Genomic DNA, 17,872 nt, shown 5'->3' on the forward strand with positions numbered 1-17,872 from the left:
GAAAGTCGACGCCACTATGTCAGAGTGCGACAAAGTAGGTCACGTGCTCAAAGGCATCGCAGATGACGCCTTTAACCTTCTTGTACACAAGGACTGCGGAACGGTTGACGCAATCATCAAGGAATGCCGCCGGTTCCAACAAGCGAAGAGCCGCCGAATTTCTCCGCAGTTCACGCGGTTGCCGAATACGACTGCGACGTCGTCCTGTGTAGACTCGACTCCACCGAGCCGTCTGCCGACATCTGAAAGCCTGACACGACTTGTGCGCCAAGAAGTAGAGGCAATGTCCCCCGTTGCGTTTCATCCACCCGCAACAGACAGTACTCCAGCAGTATCCCTTATACAGGCTGTCGTTCGCAAAGAATTTGCCAATCTTGGGATTCAACCTGTTTGCTCAGTTAGTGCCCCATATGCTCGCCGCATGTCCCCGGAGCTCGGTTCTGAACGTGCATACTACCCTCGACGCAGCCGCAATCCAGATGAATGGAGAACACCTGATGACAGGCCCATCTGCTTTAACTGCTCCCGAGTTGGCCACATATCTCGACACTGCCGAAGCCGTCCGTCCTCGACCTACAGCCGCTACCCGCCGGGTTCTGCATATTCCCGCCGCTCTCCCTCGCCCTCGGAAACGACCTCTTCTGGCCACAACGCTCAGACCCCGCTTACCAACCGTTCGTCGTCACCTCAGCGCCGTCGATCTCCATCGCCCCGACCTCGCCGCCCTTCGTCGCCGGCCCCATATGCCCGCTCCCGGTCGGAAAACTGATGGCTGCAGCGTCTGGGGGTGATGCTGCTCTGACGACCCGACCAGAAAACCCTCCTTTAACTCTTCATGCTCATCGGAACATCCTTAACGTCGACGTGGACGGGGTCCCTGTTACAGCTCTGATCGACACTGGAGCGCACGTCTCAGTCATGAATGCTCGTCTTCGCCGTCGCCTAAGGAAAGTGCTCACTCCTGCCCCCTCAACTGTGGTCCGTGTTGCAGATGGCGGTATGTCTATTGTCGTCAGAATGTGTACTGCTCGTGTTTCAATAGCCGGCCGCCATACTTCTGTGCTCTTCACTGTCCTCGAACACTGCCCTCATGACATCATTCTCGGCCTTGACTTTCTCACCGACCATTCCGCCCTTATAGATTGCGCCACAAGCATCGTTCAACTCGCTCTACCTGTTCCTTCAGAGCCACCGGATCCAATTGTTCACCGACTGTGCACCGCCGACTTTGTCCGCCTGGACCCCGATGCCGCCACTTATGTCCGTTTCTCCTCGGTCCCGCCAGTTCCCGATGGTGACTACATCATTACTCCGGTTCCTGATGTGCCCTTTACACGCAGTGTTGCCCTTGCGCATACAGTTGTCACCATGTCGGCAAATCAAGCGTCCCTTCCGGTTCTCAACTTTGCCTCTTACGTTCAGCCGCTCCCACAAGGTATGTCGCTCGCCACGCTGTGCCCTGCTGGCGAATGCGTCGTATCGGCGGTGAGAAGTGTCCCACCCTCGTCGAACTGCCGCGACTCTGACGTCCCACCACCTGATGAATATGCAAAAATGATTGCTGCTGACCTCTTACCAGGGCAAGCTCACGACCTTCGGTATCTTCTGTCGTCTTTTCGCGACATCTTTGACTTCGATGACCGCCCTTTGGCTCGAACATCTGTGGTCACGCATCGCATCAACACCGGTGACGCAGCTCCTATTCACAGACGACCCTACAGAGTGTCCAGTACAGAACGCACCATCATACAGCAAGAGGTGGACAAGATGCTCAGTAAAGACATCATAGAGCCCTCGTCGAGCCCTTGGGCCTCACCAGTTGTGCTGGTTAAAAAGAAGGACGGCAGCTGGCGCTTTTGCGTTGATTACCGGCACCTAAACAACATAACAAAAAAAGACGTCTATCCACTCCCAAGAATAGACGATGCTTTGGACTGCCTTCACGGAGCCAAATTTTTCTCTTCAATTGACCTTCGGTCCGGGTATTGGCAAATCTCTGTTGATGACAATGACCGCGAAAAGACGGCATTCGTCACACCGGACGGCTTATATCAGTTTAAAGTTATGCCATTCGGTCTCTGTAATGCGCCAGCTACCTTCGAAAGAATGATGGACTCCTTGCTTCGCGGCTTTAAATGGTCCACATGTCTATGTTACCTCGACGATGTTGTGGTTTTTTCGCCCACGTTTACCACGCACCTCGAAAGACTGGCGAGCATTCTTTCTGTCTTCCGCCGAGCCGGGCTACAGCTCAATTCGTCGAAATGTCAATTCGGTCGCCGCCAACTCACCATTCTCGGACATCTAGTCGACGCTTCTGGTGTCCACCCGGATCCTGTTAAAGTTAAAGCCGTCAAGGACTTCCCTATTTCCCAGTCGTCTACGGATGTGCGCAGCTTCGTCGGCCTCTGCTCGTACTTCCGCCGTTTCATCAAAAATTTTGCCGGCACCGCTCGCCCCCTGACCGACCTTCTAAAGAAAGACACCCCTTTTACCTGGGGCCCTGCCCAAGAGGAGGCCTTTTCTTCGCTAGTCGACTTACTCACCTCCCCACCTATTCTGGCCCATTTTGATCCGTCGGCTCCGACTGAAGTTCGCACAGACGCCTGCGGTTATGGGATTGGCGCCGTGCTCGCCCAACGTCACCAAGGGCAAGAACGCGTTATTGCATATGCCAGCCGCCTCCTTTCTACAGCTGAGCGAAATTACTCAATTACAGAGCGCGAGTGTCTAGCTCTTGTTTGGGCCGTAGCTAAGTTCCGACCGTACCTGTTTGGCTGTCCATTCTCCGTGGTGACCGATCACCACGCCCTTTGTTGGCTGTCTTCACTGAAAGACCCACAGGCCGGCTCGGACGTTGGACGTTGCGCCTCCAAGAGTATTCTTACACTGTTCATTACAAGTCAGGGCGTCTCCATCAAGACGCCGACTGCCTGTCTCGGCACCCTGTAGAGCCGCCTGATCCTGGAGACAACGACCTCGGCCCGTGCCTCTTCGCTATCTCCGATCTGGTTAACATCGCGGACGAGCAGCGACAAGACTCTTCCTTGCGTATTCTCATTGATCGCCTCAACTGTGCCAGCCGAGATCCTTCATTGCAACTGTTCGTCATTCAGGATGGCGTCCTATACCGCCGCAACCTTCGTCCTGACGGACCTCCGCTCCTGCTAGTCGTTCCCCAGCGTCTCCGTTCATCTGTCCTAGCGGAACTACACGACCTACCGACCGCAGGCCACCTCGGCGTCTCCCGCACATACGATCGGGTCCGACGCCGCTTCTTTTGGCCTGGTCTGTACCGCTCTGTTCGGCGTTACGTTGCCTCCTGCGACCTCTGTCAACGCAGGAAGAGACCATCAACGTTGCCTGCTGGCCTTCTACAGCCTATTGACGTACCTCTCGAACCATTCTACCGTGTTGGACTCGACCTTCTCGGACCTTTCCCGACGTCCTGCTCCGGCAACCGTTGGATTGCTGTCGCGACCGACTATGCGACCCGGTACGCTATCACGCGTGCGTTACCAACAAGTTGCGCAACCGATGTCGCCGACTTCCTATTGCAGAACGTAATCCTTCACCACGGCGCTCCACACCAATTGCTGACGGACCGCGGCCGCTACTTTTTGTCCCGAGTAGTTGACGATATCCTCCGGTCCTGTGGCACGCAGCATAAGCTCACTACAGCTTACCATCCCCAGACGAACGGGCTTACCGAGCGCCTCAACAGGACTCTGACCGATATGCTATCCATGTATGTCTCGCCCGACCACCGCGATTGGGACGTTGCCTTGCCTTATGTAACATTTGCTTATAATTCGTCGCGGCATGATACCACCGGCTATTCTCCTTTCTACCTTCTGTTTGGTCGGCATCCTGCGCTGCCATTGGATACATTACTACCGAGTTCTACTGCCTCGACCACAGAGTATGCACGTGACGCCATCTCCCGAGCAACTATGGCCCGTGAAATCGCCCGAGACCGGCTCACCGCATCTCAGACCTACCAGAAGTCAGTTTACGACCGCCGGCATCGCCCAGTACACTATCCGCCGGGCTCACTCGTCCTCCTTTGGTCTCCTTCTCGCCATGTCGGTCTCTCTGAGAAACTTCTACATCAGTACAGTGGCCCTTATCGAGTTCTCCGTCAGGTGACCGACGTGACCTACGAGATTACACCTCTTCATGCTCCGACGTCGTCCACTAGCCCTTTGACTGACGTCGTTCATGTAGTCCGTCTCAAACCGTACCACACGCCTGCTACATCATCCACTTAGCACCGGGACGGTGCTTTTGCCGCCGGGAGTTATGCTACGGTTGTGCTTGTGCTTGGAACGCTCGTGCTTGGTGCGCTCGCGCTTGGAACGCGAAGAGGACGAAGTGCGTTTCTGCTGCTGGGCTTCGCGTGCCCGGTTGTTCGGCTGCGTGGCTGTAAGCTGTTTCCCTGTAAATATATTTTTCCCTTTTGGTGTGCACATCTTCACGTTACAATATTTAGCAACGGCTGCTCACGGCGGAAGAGGAAAACGACCTGCCAGCGCCTAACCTAACCGTGCACCCTCAAAAGCATTGCACGCTCTGTAGGGCGTAGGTCGCTGAAATGCAGGGCATATTTTTTTGCGAGAGCTTCATCGTCGGGTTCGGGAACGGGATCCATCGTAACGCTGGCAAGACGCCGGTGCAAACGTAAACGAAGCAACGGTAGCGGCCTCGATCAACGTGTGGCGGCGGTAGCTTTCATTTCGGCTGCTGCTAGGCTGCACCGCTAGCCGCCAGAAATCACGGAGTTTGCGATTACGTCGCGTTTCACGTCACTCCGTCCTATGACGTCATAAGAGGATGCCGTGACATCATAAGAGTGCCCCGAGTTTGAATCGGAGCGGCGGGAAAAACAAGCCATGAAATGCCGAACTATCAAATTTTGCTAACAAAAAAAATTTGATAGAGTTCTCCTCACTGTCCCTTTAAGGGAAAGCTTAGATTATGTCACTCAGTTACATCACGTAATCATCACACAGTTCTGGTTGATCTTAAAGAGGGGCTGATCTTAAAAAATATTGCTAATATCATTGTTACACCTATTAAATTATCAAGGAGAACGTTTTTGTATGCTGATTTCAGATATCATATTTACACGATTGTAAGTCGACTCGAATGTAAGTCGACGCCCCCACATCACATTTCTGGAAAAAAAATGTCTTTAATATTAGAACATAATAGTACTATCCTGCGGCCTCCGCTTATCGCCAGCGGCTGTCGGCTGCCGTGCGCGGGAGCGCCCGTGGGCACATTTCAAAATGAAAATGTATTAGTCACTAGACTACTCGTCCACACTTGCGCCATTGTCCTCACTAGCATTGCCGTCGTTATCGCTGCTGCGGTCCTACAGCTCGTTGTTCTAACATCGTCGTGCAGCGAAATCCCGCACTTCGCAAACAGCCACATCACGACATCACGTGGAACAGCTGAAAATTTTTCCTCGCTGCAGCTGCCACATCTGATCACCCGTTGCGAACGTCAAACTTGTGGCCTGGCGCGCAGTTGTTCGTTTCATCGGCGTAAAGAATGACAGCCATCTTGAATGCAGCCGTGAACAGGCACCGGTCGCTTACTGGAGGACCCAGAGCACAAATGACGAATGACGAAACAGTACATTAAATACTTTTGAAATGCGGCCGGCAGTAGTAAAATTCGTCAGAGCCAAAGAGAGCGTCGGCTCTTCCGTTGGCTGCCGACACTCCTCAGCGCCACTGCAGTTCTGAGGGGGGTGGCACCACCATTGGAACAGGGGCCCTTCCATCAACTATCGACGCTATTTGAGCGCTGAGTGCGCGGTTGAAAGTAAACAACAAAAAAAAACTTTGACGACGCCTATTAAGAGTAGAATGCGAATGCATTATCGGGCCGCCCCCGCTTATCAGCAGACGCAATCTGTGGCCACGTGTGGGGAGTGGGCTGCTGCTTATCGACAGCCACCATCGGCCGCCTCGCACGGGATGGGGATGCTGGTTCTGCGCGTTGTGTTGACAGCTGCTCAAGGCCAGCACCAAGAGCAGTGTGACGGAGCCGCGCAGCAAAAAAAATGCAACGACGCTGTAGCGTGCCTGATATCTCGTTTGTCTTGCCCTTATTTAATGGTGCGATGCTTTGGTTTCGCTTTTAAGTCGACCACCTACTTTGGGTTTTCAAAATTTGAAAAATAGGTTGACTTAAAATCGTGTAAATACGGTACATGTGCCATTTAGTTTTATGTAACGCTAATACTTGTGCACTGATGTAATATGTTATGTAACTTTTTGTCGGGAGCTTTTAACAGATTGTGCTGTAAGTAACTTGACGAAATGCATGCCATTGCTGCTTTTTCATGTCATCAATGCAATAAGAGCATCCTGCCTATCATAGAAGTTGCTTTATAGGATTTTCAAGTTGCCACTCCAGACACAGGAATAGTACAGAATTTTTTCCCTGTTTCTGAAGTGGCAACTTTAAAACCTCATAACTCAGCTTCTGTGACTAGCAAGATGATAAGTTTATATGATTGCATTCTTTGATGTCAAGACAAACCAATGTCATGTATTTTCATATGTTCCATGCAGCAAAATTTCTTGTGCACCAGGACTTGTTTTACATGAGCCTAAAGTGCAGAATTGTAACTTCATGAAAAAAATTCCCCTGGCCCAAGAAAGCCAGGCTGGAAAATGTGCTGTTTCGCCGGCCCTGGGTTGGATCTGGTCTTGAAGCTGTGGGTCTGGGGTGGACTCAGGCCCGTACATAGAGGTCCTTTGTATGGCTTTTGATTGATCATTGCAAAATGAAGTACATTTTGGGTGCTCTGTGAATGACGTGGATGAAACAGCCATGATGGGAACTGAGAAACAAAATTACTCAGTGCTTAATTACTTATTTATTAGTGTCTGTTATGGTTGCATTTTTCTCGAACAAGTGAGAACAGCTAGACAATGTTTTTTTATTATTATTATTTTGTCCTCATGGTCCGGAATGTCTTGGACATATAAGAATTCTTGCGCTAGAGTCCTTGCAGGGAGTTTGTCATTGGCATGGAATAAAAGAAATTTTAGCTGCATCATTTGTGGGCTGAGTTTAATCAGAGTCAGGTAACTGCGCACGTGCATGCTTGGCCACATTGAATGATACAAGAGAGGCTACATTTTTCAGTGATTGAAGACCTGCATTGAAAGACTGCTCTTGCAGGGTCTGAAGTGCAAAATGCAGCAGTGGGCTATGCTATACTGCGGCATTCTTAGTAGACCGTTGTAACACCTTACACATGGCTCATCTGCACAAGTGCGTTTGTCTACTCAAGTACAGAACACTGCTGGCTTGGCCTGTTTCAGCTATCAGTGAGCACATACCACTGGATCTAGCAGAGGCAGTCCATATCTGGTCTGGTTTGTGTTACTCTTAATGACTGCACATTTGAAGCTTCATAAGAACTACTAGAGGACCTTCATATAACTGCTCGAAGGTCTGGGTCAGGCTCAGGCTTTTTAGTCTCGGGCTCTGGTCGGGCAGTGGCCCCAGAATTAGGCCCATGCAGTGGACTGGGGTGTACTGCAGGTATTTCCCCGTCTTCGTCACCTCGAGGGAGTCCAAAAAAAGTTTCCTCCTCTTCTCTTTCTGCTTTTCCAAAGTGTGCAGCGTGCAGTGACTTGCTAGCGTAAGGTTTTCCAGGAATAGAAACCGGTAGGTGTTTTGAGTGCAATGTTTGGAGGCCGTTGCTTACCTCAGTGGCCATGGTGTGGGGATGCAGGAGTGCTGCTGTACGGTCCTCCTGGCACGGGCAAGACGCTGCTGGCCAAGGCAGTCGCCACCGAGTGCGCCCTCAGCTTTCTCAGGCAGGTTGCCCCCCCCTGGACTTGTTCACCGCATTGTTTGTGCATCTGAGGGAGGTTTTGGGTGTAGAATAAGCATCTTTGTTCGCACCTCATATTTCTCATCTTTGCGCTGACTTCATGGCTTTGGAACTAAACTCTGCTAGTTTGCATTACAGGTGGAGGGGCGGTTTTCCCTCTTTGTAAAGGGCCTGACTGTTAATTCAGTTGTTAAAGGTGAGGGGCTTGGAGACAAAGATTATATTGAGGCTTTTAAAAAATATCAAAAAGAAATGCAGACAGACAGGCTTAAGGTTTGAAGTGCTTGATATTGTTGTGACAGGAATGTAAGCCATCTTTGCTCAAAACAGTTGGTGTGACAGCTAAGCCATACAATTGCCATGTGGTTTCTGCATCTATTACTCGCTATTTTTCAGTATTAGTGAACAAGAGAGGAGCGACATTACTGGTGACTAAATCTAAAAGACATCAGGGATACTACGCAAAGGGCGAGGCCAGGTTTAAGTATGATGCGTAGTATAAATAAATTTAAACAAATGCGTCATGAATTGGGTAATAACACATAGTTTAGGAGGTGGCACCTTCCTAAAAAATTTTTAAAAGCTGCGCAGTACATAAGGCCGTTAATGTGCATTTGTCGCATTTTCTTTCTGCGGGATATATTACAAACTTTGAGAAGTGTAAACACCAGTCTGTCGATACAGGCTGAAGGGACAAAATTGTAAATGGTTACCTATAAGTTTGCTAACCACTTTCTTTTTTTGTTGCCACTGTGCTCTATTCTTTAGAGCACACTTCAGATAGTTAGGTAAATGAGTAAATAAAAAATTGGCGGTGGTTTAGCTCTGGTTAAACCTGGAATGACGCGATAGCTACAGCTGGCCAAGTGGAACTTGGTCACGTGACCAACCAGGTGACAAACCACGTGATCAGCCACGGTGCCGCACCGCCGGCAGCTGCTCCGCACCACGTGGCCAACCACGTGACAGCACGGCGGTGCAGCCACCACCACGAAGCCACCACGCTGAAGGCTCGAAATGCTACCGTAATGTAGCTATCACTACAAAACATTCGCAATGTCGCTTTCCTGAGCTTATTGATCACTCAGCAGTTTTTTCTTACTGTTGAGATAAGCTTGCACACCAAGGACATCTGTTTCAAAAAGGCTGAGACAAATGATTTATTGCCTGAGTCTTTTTCCCAAACAGCAGTCAATGTTTTGGCTTTCGTTCTTTTTTCCTTTTCTGTCCTGCAGTGTCAAGGGGCCGGAGTTGATCAACATGTACGTTGGGCAGAGCGAGGAGAACGTCCGAGCCGGTGAGTCCCCGTCGTCTTTCAGAAAACAGAGGAATGGAAAAACAAGAAAGCATAATGAAGCAGAAAAAAAAATATCGCTGCTGTAGTTATGGGGATGTGGCATCATTCTGCCAAGCCTGAGATCGTGGATTGAGAGGCTCAAGGTCCTGGTGAGATCACGAGTAATGCATTGCCATCCAGCTGCAATGGGTGCATATATAAACGGAAGCAGAGAGGCTCATTTCAACCGACAACACAACGTGGTGGCACAAAAGACGAGAATCTGCACTGGGTCGTCCGTTGTGCCTGCTCTCTGCGCCACCTGCCTGGCCACAGCCGACAAGCTTATCTCTGAGAAACTTCCAGGAACATGAGTTGTGTCTACTTTTTGGTATGAAGCAGCACCTGGCCTGGCGTCTGGTTCGTGTTTGTCCTTGTCTGTTCGAACTAGCTCCCTTCGTCCTGCGGTGTGACCAACAAGCCAAAAATTCTAGGTTAAGGCTGGTTGTTCACTGCTGTGTAATGCCGTTGCAACATACAGAAGAAAAAATTTAGGATTGTCATAATTGATCAGATTCACTTCTACATGGCATCTTTTATAGCCAGAGTATGATAGTCTATTGAAGGAGTGTATTAGGCCCGTTTCACATGCATGCAATTTTCTCCTGCGACACTGCGAATTCTGTCGCTCTGCGACAGGGAAGGGCCATCAGTCTAGTTGCAGACGGCTTGCGATCAAGTTCCGGCCGGTTGGCGTTCAGTCGCAACGTCGGTGTGTTCGCTCTGTGACTGACCAATGGGGAGTGCCGAGACGGCGTGCTACTTTGGGTCACATGGTAGCTGTTGCCGCTGTGGAAGCAGAACTGTATATTCTAATTTCTAAACAAAAGAAATATTACCTTGTATCTAAAAATTAGGGGTGTGCGAATATTGAAATTTTCGAATATGAATATGAAGAAAAAATGGCTTCGAATATCGAATCGAATATCTGTTCAGTACAAAAAAAATTTTAGAAAATGATGAGCAAGCAAACATTGTTGCCCTTATTTTTTTCAAAATAGTGTATGGTCTTTGCAACTAAAATAAACAAAACTAGACTGCCTCAGTACCATATAAAAAAACATGATGTGCACAGAAATGTATACTACTTGATTAGACAGCATAACAGTATCCAAACTATAATGAGGTCATGCAAAACAAAATCCATAAAATGACAAGACTGGCAACAAAAAAATAACATGATGTCTATTAAACCTCATTCATTCGGAGTTCAAGGGACTGGAAGAAATGCCCGGTTCATCCGAAGGCCTCTGTTGACAAAATTGCCCCCCTCCACCCCCCCCCCCCCCCCCCCCCCCCGAGAAAAAAAAATGCTGCCGAAAATGCTGAAGGTGCAGTAAGGCCTTATGAGGCGGCTCCATCGCGCTAACACCTGTAAGCCCGTGTCGAGCCACCCGTTTTGGAATGCTGGAAGAACAACACAAATGCAAGCAAGGGGCCAGGGAACACGCACTGGCGTCAGAGCGGCGAGGCGGTTCCTAAAAAGGAAAAAGAAATAAGCCGCGCGGAGCTGGGATTGGACTATCGGCGAATGCGCGGGCCGACATTTGAAGTTGCCGCGGGACAGCGGTGAAGCTCAGAAACCGAAACTACGCGGCCAGGCTATTTTTTTGCCCAGCGACAGAGGCCTTCCGGTCGTTGCCACGCCTGCCGTTACGTCCGCTAAAGAGGTGTGCAGGTTACAACGCACCATGCAATAGACGGGATTTTAACAGGATCGCTTGCCCTATTGTGACTACTCGACGCGCCCCTTCAGGAGGCTCCCGCGGCATTCCGCAAGTAGGCTTTCCCGCATAGCGTAGTTTACAAGACGGGATGGCGGAAGTCACCCTCGGAGAGTTATGAAGGCGACAGGGCGCATTCTTCGGATGTGGGCATTAAATATGTAACGTATTACCGAAGGATTAAAAAATGAAAGCGCGATTTCGCGTTGCGATTGCTTGAAGCGGGCCGTCGGCCATCTTGTTCGCAGCACGGGTGATATGTGGGAAAGCCCACTTGGGGAAATTCTCACGAGGTGAAGCCTTGCGGCGTCGGGATGCGCTCGGTCCGCGTGATAAACGGCGCGGAAGGAAGCGGATAGGACCTCTGTATTGTTTTCCTGGAATTTTTAACTCTATTATCGACTAATTTTCCCAGATATTGTTGTTTTGCCATGGTCGAATTTATGAAAGTATGCGCAGTATACGATCGCTGGCGAGTATTCGTGAATTTTGGAATATTCGGAAATTCACGAATATCAATTTCCGAATACAAATATGAATCGAATATCAAACATATTCGATTCGTATTCGAAATTTCGAATATTCGCACACCCCTACTAAAAATATGCTGGTCATAAAATCAACACTTTCCGTGTAATGTTTCTGTCGCGTTTAATAATGAGTTGCCTATGCAAATATCAAGAAACCTTGAATGTTCCTCCGACCGAATTTGTTGTGTCGGTGTTGCATATGAAAGCAATGACCGAAAATCACACTGCGGCCTCACCGACTACACCGGATATTTTCGGTCCAGTCGCAGCATAGGAAACGGGCCTTAGCCTCGAAATGTGACAGGAGAGCAGTGCTACCTTTCTTTATTGCTGGGATAATTTGACATCTCTTGATTGCTGTTCTGTTTTTTTCAAATAGGCTTAACTCAGAAGCAAACAGTGGCCTTTGCTATAGACAGCAAAATAATTAGTTTTTGCTAGTGCTTTTTACATTCGGTAAGGCAGACTACAGACAAGGCTGTCCAATTTAGGCTATTTTAGGTGGACCAAGTGGTCTTTGAGACATTGTTGCTTGTTGCATTGCCTACAGTTGCAGACATGAGCACTGTCTGTGAAAGTTTCCTTCTGGTTCCGTTTTGTAAAGGCATGTGCGAATCGTGTAGATTTGTGTTACCGGACCATTTCACAATTATGAATCTCGGAGCTCGCTATGCTACTCATTCAGAGTGTGCTGCAAGAGCCATTTTCTCGTTGTGAACAAAATGCTTACTGCGCTGCTAATACTGGTTCATGCTATCATTAAAAAAATGGGCTTCTTTCACTAAACGGAACCTCACCACTGTAAATTTCATTGGCTGTGAGCTTTTAATGGAATTTGCTTGTGCTATGTGCCTACTGACGACATAGGACTTGAGTGTTTTGGGCCCATCGTAGTTGTTATGACATTGGGCACCATCAACCGACATTCTGGGGTGCAGTTGTATCACACAGGAACCAAAGTTTACCCACAACGATTGGCTTGAGTGTTTTATACAGGCTTCTCATTCAGTCATTTTGAGTTGGTGATTGCATTGCACTGCTTGGAGTTCCTTACCTTTGTTACTTTAAGTGTAGTGTTTTCTTTTTAAATACTGTGTGAAACAATGCTAAAGCAGCTCTAAGCAGACAACCGAAAACCAAATAGGGTGGCATGGTACAAAAAAGGTCTTGTGCGGGCACTCATAGGCTACAGTGTTGATCGGAACTATAGTCTCTATTCGTGAATTGTCTAAGGTGATGGAACACAGGCACGTGTGTTATTTTTTTCATTGAGCTAGAGCTGAGCAACACTTCTAGGTGACAGGTGGCAGGAGTGGTGGCGGTGCTGACCACACTGGTCCATTTGACGCATTGACGTGCGATTGATTGCTACCAGTCTTGGAAACTGATTTTGCAGAGGGAGGAAATGACATGACAGCCTTTATCTGCACGAAAAGGAGAATGCGCAACAAGCATTTATCTTACGCAAACCTCCGAACACCTCTTGTGTTGCCCTGTAAGGCCAAAACTGTGCATGCTGGGCGAGGGTAGCATGATGCTATTCCAGTTGTGTTGCACTTGAATTCTTTTTGCCCTATGGTACATGCCCGCGAATGTTGTGATCTGCAAATCAGCACAGCTTACTGCAAGAATAGGGGCTGAAGGAAGATAATTGCTGGCATTCCACCAAGCGTGGACTTTTGCTTTTTTTTTCCTATTGCTGCAAAATCGGATCGCCACATTTGTGTGCTCTGTGTTTCCTAGTGTTTGCCCGTGCCCGAAGTGCGGCTCCCTGCGTCATATTCTTCGACGAGCTGGACTCCCTAGCTCCCAACCGTGGCCGCAGTGGAGACTCTGGAGGCGTCATGGACAGGTGGGTCTTCATGCAGCATGTGGTTCAAGGTAGTGTTGGTTTGCCAAAGTTGCATGTGTTGAAGTGCTATTTCTTTGGAAGGAAACTGGGGACGGTGTGTTTATTGCACCATTGCAGTGTTGAAAAGCTTCTCTCCTGTACTGTGTGTTTTTATCGTGTCGCATTTCTTTGGCTCTCAAGCACTGGCTTGGGCGGTGAACGGAAAATGCTTTTTGGCCCTTTCTACTGCCACTGAGAGTTATCTTGTTGGGGGGGGAAAGAAAGCATGTTTATGAAGCATTGGTTGAAAGAGATGGTGCAATAGACGCAGCATAATGTTACAGGCTTGACCCAGCACCACAGCTTCCACCTTCCGCCATGCTAGCAGTGCTGAACGAAGTGAAGCACCTTAGTCAAAAAAGGCTCATGTTTAATGAATGATCTCATATTCTTATTGAAGAGCAGATACTTATCATAGTTCCCAGTCACAGTGATCATAGTTCCCATTCACACTTTGATTTGCTTAACCTTTTAAATGCTAACTGATAGTTTAAAAGCTACTGTTTTTAGCTCTGGCCGCCGCGGTGACTGAGTGGTTATAGCGCCCGGCTGCTGACCCGAAAGACGCGGGTTCAATCCCAGCCGTGGTGGTCGAATTTCGATCGAGGCGAAATTCCAGAGGCCCATGTACTGTGCGATGTCAGTGCACGTAAAAGAACCCCAGGTGGTCGAAATTTCTGGAGCCCTTCACTATGGCGTCCCTCATAGCCTGAGTTGCTTTGGGACATTAAACCCCCATGAACCATAAGCCTGTTTTTAGCTCAGACACAGCACAAGACATGAGGACAAGAAGGTACTACTCTCGAACCCAATTATATTGAGCTCAGATCGAATAATCCTTTATATTGCCGCAAATCTTTGTACTGTTTTTTTTTCCCGCTCAAATCCGCAAGCACTCAGCTTTATCATTTTGCTTGCGATGATAGATGCAAGCAGACTTATCTCGAATGATGGCAGCCATGAGTGACTGCTTCCACATTTGTCAAGATTGCTGTAGTTGCTTTGGCGCCTTATGTCGATGGTTCCTTACCAGCTTTAAATCGAGCGTGGCGGAGAGTTGTAGGCATTCCGTTCTGCAACCGCTGAGTACACTTGTTGCTAATGCTGCTGTCGAGTCATTCAGTTCAACCACCTGGTCAACTTTAAAGTGCACTGACATTTTTTGTGGGTGCGAGTTAGCCCAAGAAACAGTTTCTTTTGAAAGCCCTTTTTTTTCTGGCTTCGTGACTGGCAGACTGCTGTCACCACTACATGACGCTATTCACCACCTGTTTACAGGAGGCATTCAGAGACCTGGATTGGAAGCAGTTGGGAATAAGGTTTAATGGATAATATCTAAATAATCTGCGATTTGCTGGTGACATTGCCTTGCTGAGTCACTCAGGAGATGAACTGCAAATCATGATCAATGAGTTAGACAGGCAGAGCAGTACTGTGGGTCTAGAAATTAACATGCAGAAAACCAAGGTAATCTTAACAGTCTTGCAAGGAAAGAGCAGTTTACAATTGGTAGCGAGGCGGTGGAATTGCTGAGGGAATACGTCTACTTAAATAGTGACCGCAGATCCAGATAATGAGAGTGACATAACTACAAGAATAATAATGGGGTGGAGTTCTTATGGCAGGTTCTCTCAGATCATGAATGGCTATTTACTAATTTCCCTCAAGAGAAAAGTGTTACAACACTTGTATCTTACTGGTACTCACCTACTGGGCAGAAACATGGAGGCTAAGGAAAAGGGTTCAGCTTAAGTTAAGGACAACGCAGCGAGCCGTGGAAAGGAAAATGATAGGTGTAACGTTTGAAGACCAGAAGTGGGCAGAGTGGATGAGAAAACAAACGCGAGTTAATGACATCCTAGTCGAATTCAAGAGGAAGAAATGGGCTTGGGCAGGGCATGTAATGCGAAGGCAAGATAACCGCTGGTCCTTAACGGTAACGGAGTGGATTGCAAGAGAAGGCAAGCGTTGCAGTGGGCGGCAGAAGCTTAGGTGGGCGGATGAGATTAAGAAGTCTGCGGGCTTACGGTGGCCGCAGCTGGCAAAGGGCATGGTTAATTGGAGAGACATGGGAGAGGCCTTTGCCCTGCATTGGGTGTAGTCAGGCTGATGATGATGCTTTACTCTTAAGTGTTATCATATTCACATGGATTGAATGAACTTCAAAAAACCACACTCCCAAATCTAGGAACAATGTGCACATGACATAATAGAAGAGATAATGGAACATGTGTTAAATGAATTGCTGCCTGTCAATTGGTGCAGATGAAAACTGTTGCCTCGTCTTTAATTTTATCTGCAAAGCATAAAGTATGCAGCAGTGCGAATTCTATGCCCTTGTGGAGCCTAGCTGTGTTGGAATGAACTCAGCCTCGTGCACAGTAATGTCCTGGCTTGGTATTGGCCCCATAGCCAGCTGCTGTGCTGGGATGCTGAAATCCACATGACCAGGTGCTACTGCATTTGCATGCTCTGCACTGGCATATCCTCTATGTCTGTTACACGGTGGCATATATAGCTTGTTCAGTTGAAAAGCCGTTGGCGTAGTAGTCATCGGCACTGTGTGTCGGAAATAATCGGTGGCTGCGTTACAAAAATGGTATCATGGTAATTTGTGCTTCTAGTGATTGATGAGCGAGTGGTGTGTGATAGGTGGTGACGAGTTAATGAAAGAATTGTAGTTAATTGACTAATTGAAGAAATTAAAAAAATTGCAAAAAGGGGGGTTCAAAGGTGTCAAAATGCTCAGAATGAAAGCTAATGCTTGATGATGCTAATTAATGAAATTTAGAATGTAATAGCAACACATAGCTAGTTGAAAACAAGATTGAGAACTGTGACCAAGATACCTCACTGTGAAATGCTGGGAAATAGAAGATGTAGCAGGATTTCCTGCAAAGAGCAGCGACATACACCAAAGAAACAAAGCGACAGAAAATGTGAACAGTGCACAAGTTGATATCTGGTTGTTGGCCCACAGTTATTTATAGGCAGCAAGTTCCTGCTTTTGCATGGCCATGCCATAGTTTGTCAATCTCGTGGATTTTCTTTTTCTTTCTCCCTCTTTGACAGAGTGGTTTCCCAGCTGCTGGCCGAAATGGATGGCCTCAACAAGTCGGCGGACGTGTTCGTCATTGGCGCCACAAACCGGCCCGACTTGCTGGACCCAGCCATTCTGCGGCCGGGGAGGCGAGTGTGCAGTGATGCTGTCGTTGCTCTGTCTAGCTGCTGTCGCTGCTCTGCTGCTTAAAGGCACTCTCTCATGAAAGGTGGAACTGTGCAAAAGGGTTAGGCCAACGTAAAGGAACACGCAAGGCACTTCGAAGCGCAAGGCGTATTTAAGTGCTCTCTTTGACGCTCTGATAAGGCGCCATACATGTTATCCACCTGTTCCTTGAGCAATCTATATGTCGTGTCTGTTCGTTCGTGTTGCCCTAACCCTTTCACGCAGTTACACCTGTCGTCAGTATGAACGAACTACCCTGGTAAATCTAATTACTCTCTCATATCTTTGTCATTCGCCCTTCCTCTCAAGTCTGAACTTCTGATTGTCACTCTAAGTGAACACTAGATAGGTGTGCAACAACTTTGAGGATATAAATTAGTCACGTGCCTGTTATACCAACTTTGAAAGCAAAGGTGGCAGAGCCCTACAGTGTGCTCAGCATCCAGATAAACCCCATAGCGCATCTGCAGTGGCAGTGAGAATTGATGTTCTGTACTAGAGCAGTCACTTTTGTGAGCCTGCTTTTATTTCTTCAGCCAGGATTCCTGCCATCCAGTGCTGATCACTTGTAATATGGACACATTTGAGCACAGTTGTTCTACTGTAGTATGTCTTTTCGTGAGTGGCTGAGGTGCCAAATGGCTGTGGCATTCACGTGCCTGGCAGTTTCAAAGCTTGGCTGTGTGTTAATGTTTGTGCAAGTCTCCACTTTCTTATTGCGTCCACGACGGCATGTTGCAGGTTTGACCAGCTCCTGTACGTGGGCATTCCCTCTGACAAGGACTCGCAGCTCAAGATCCTCAAGGCCCTCACCAGAAAGCAAGTTATCTGGTTTTCGTTTGTTCCTTGATATTTGTTCCTAATGCGTACCATGTGGTCCTTCTTCAATTTGATTAGTATATCAACAAAGCACCTGAAATATCTGAGACCCCATGAGACAGGGGCTCTGGTGAAGAGGCTGCACCACAGCGTTCCCCAAATGTGTGTTACCCAAAAACGCCTAGTTCTGTAGAAGTTCGATTTCTGTGCTGTTTTAGCTTGTAAATATCCACCAAGGTTATGATCCCTGGGTTGACGAAGGCTCAGTTATTTGTGTAGACATGCAAGATGGGACTCATGAGGGGCTTCAGCACAGAGCATGCAAGCATCAGATGCTAACAACCATGCCCGTGCATCAAAAGCCCTGCTCCTGTACAACCGGTATAGTTGTGCATGAAGGCTGTATGCCACCGCTAGCAGAACTTCTGACTAGGAGGGGAGCGCAACAAGGGGTGTCAAGAGCACGCCACCTTTCGGGG

General features: G+C 48.3%; 1 protein-coding gene across 1 annotated transcript in view; it reads left to right on the forward strand.

The window, feature by feature from the left end:
- Positions 1-17,872, forward strand: part of LOC144132570 (peroxisomal ATPase PEX6-like) — a 75,310-nt gene that overhangs the window by 53,456 nt on the left and 3,982 nt on the right. The window contains exons 17-21 of the mRNA XM_077665062.1: positions 7,766-7,850; positions 9,103-9,164; positions 13,201-13,309; positions 16,421-16,537; positions 17,316-17,393. Coding sequence (XP_077521188.1) covers positions 7,766-7,850; positions 9,103-9,164; positions 13,201-13,309; positions 16,421-16,537; positions 17,316-17,393 — 451 coding nt within the window. The remainder of the gene's footprint in view (positions 1-7,765; positions 7,851-9,102; positions 9,165-13,200; positions 13,310-16,420; positions 16,538-17,315; positions 17,394-17,872) is intronic.

The sequence above is a fragment of the Amblyomma americanum genome, chromosome 5 (assembly GCF_052857255.1).
Source record: "Amblyomma americanum isolate KBUSLIRL-KWMA chromosome 5, ASM5285725v1, whole genome shotgun sequence".
NCBI classification, from domain to species: Eukaryota; Metazoa; Arthropoda; class Arachnida; order Ixodida; family Ixodidae; genus Amblyomma; species Amblyomma americanum.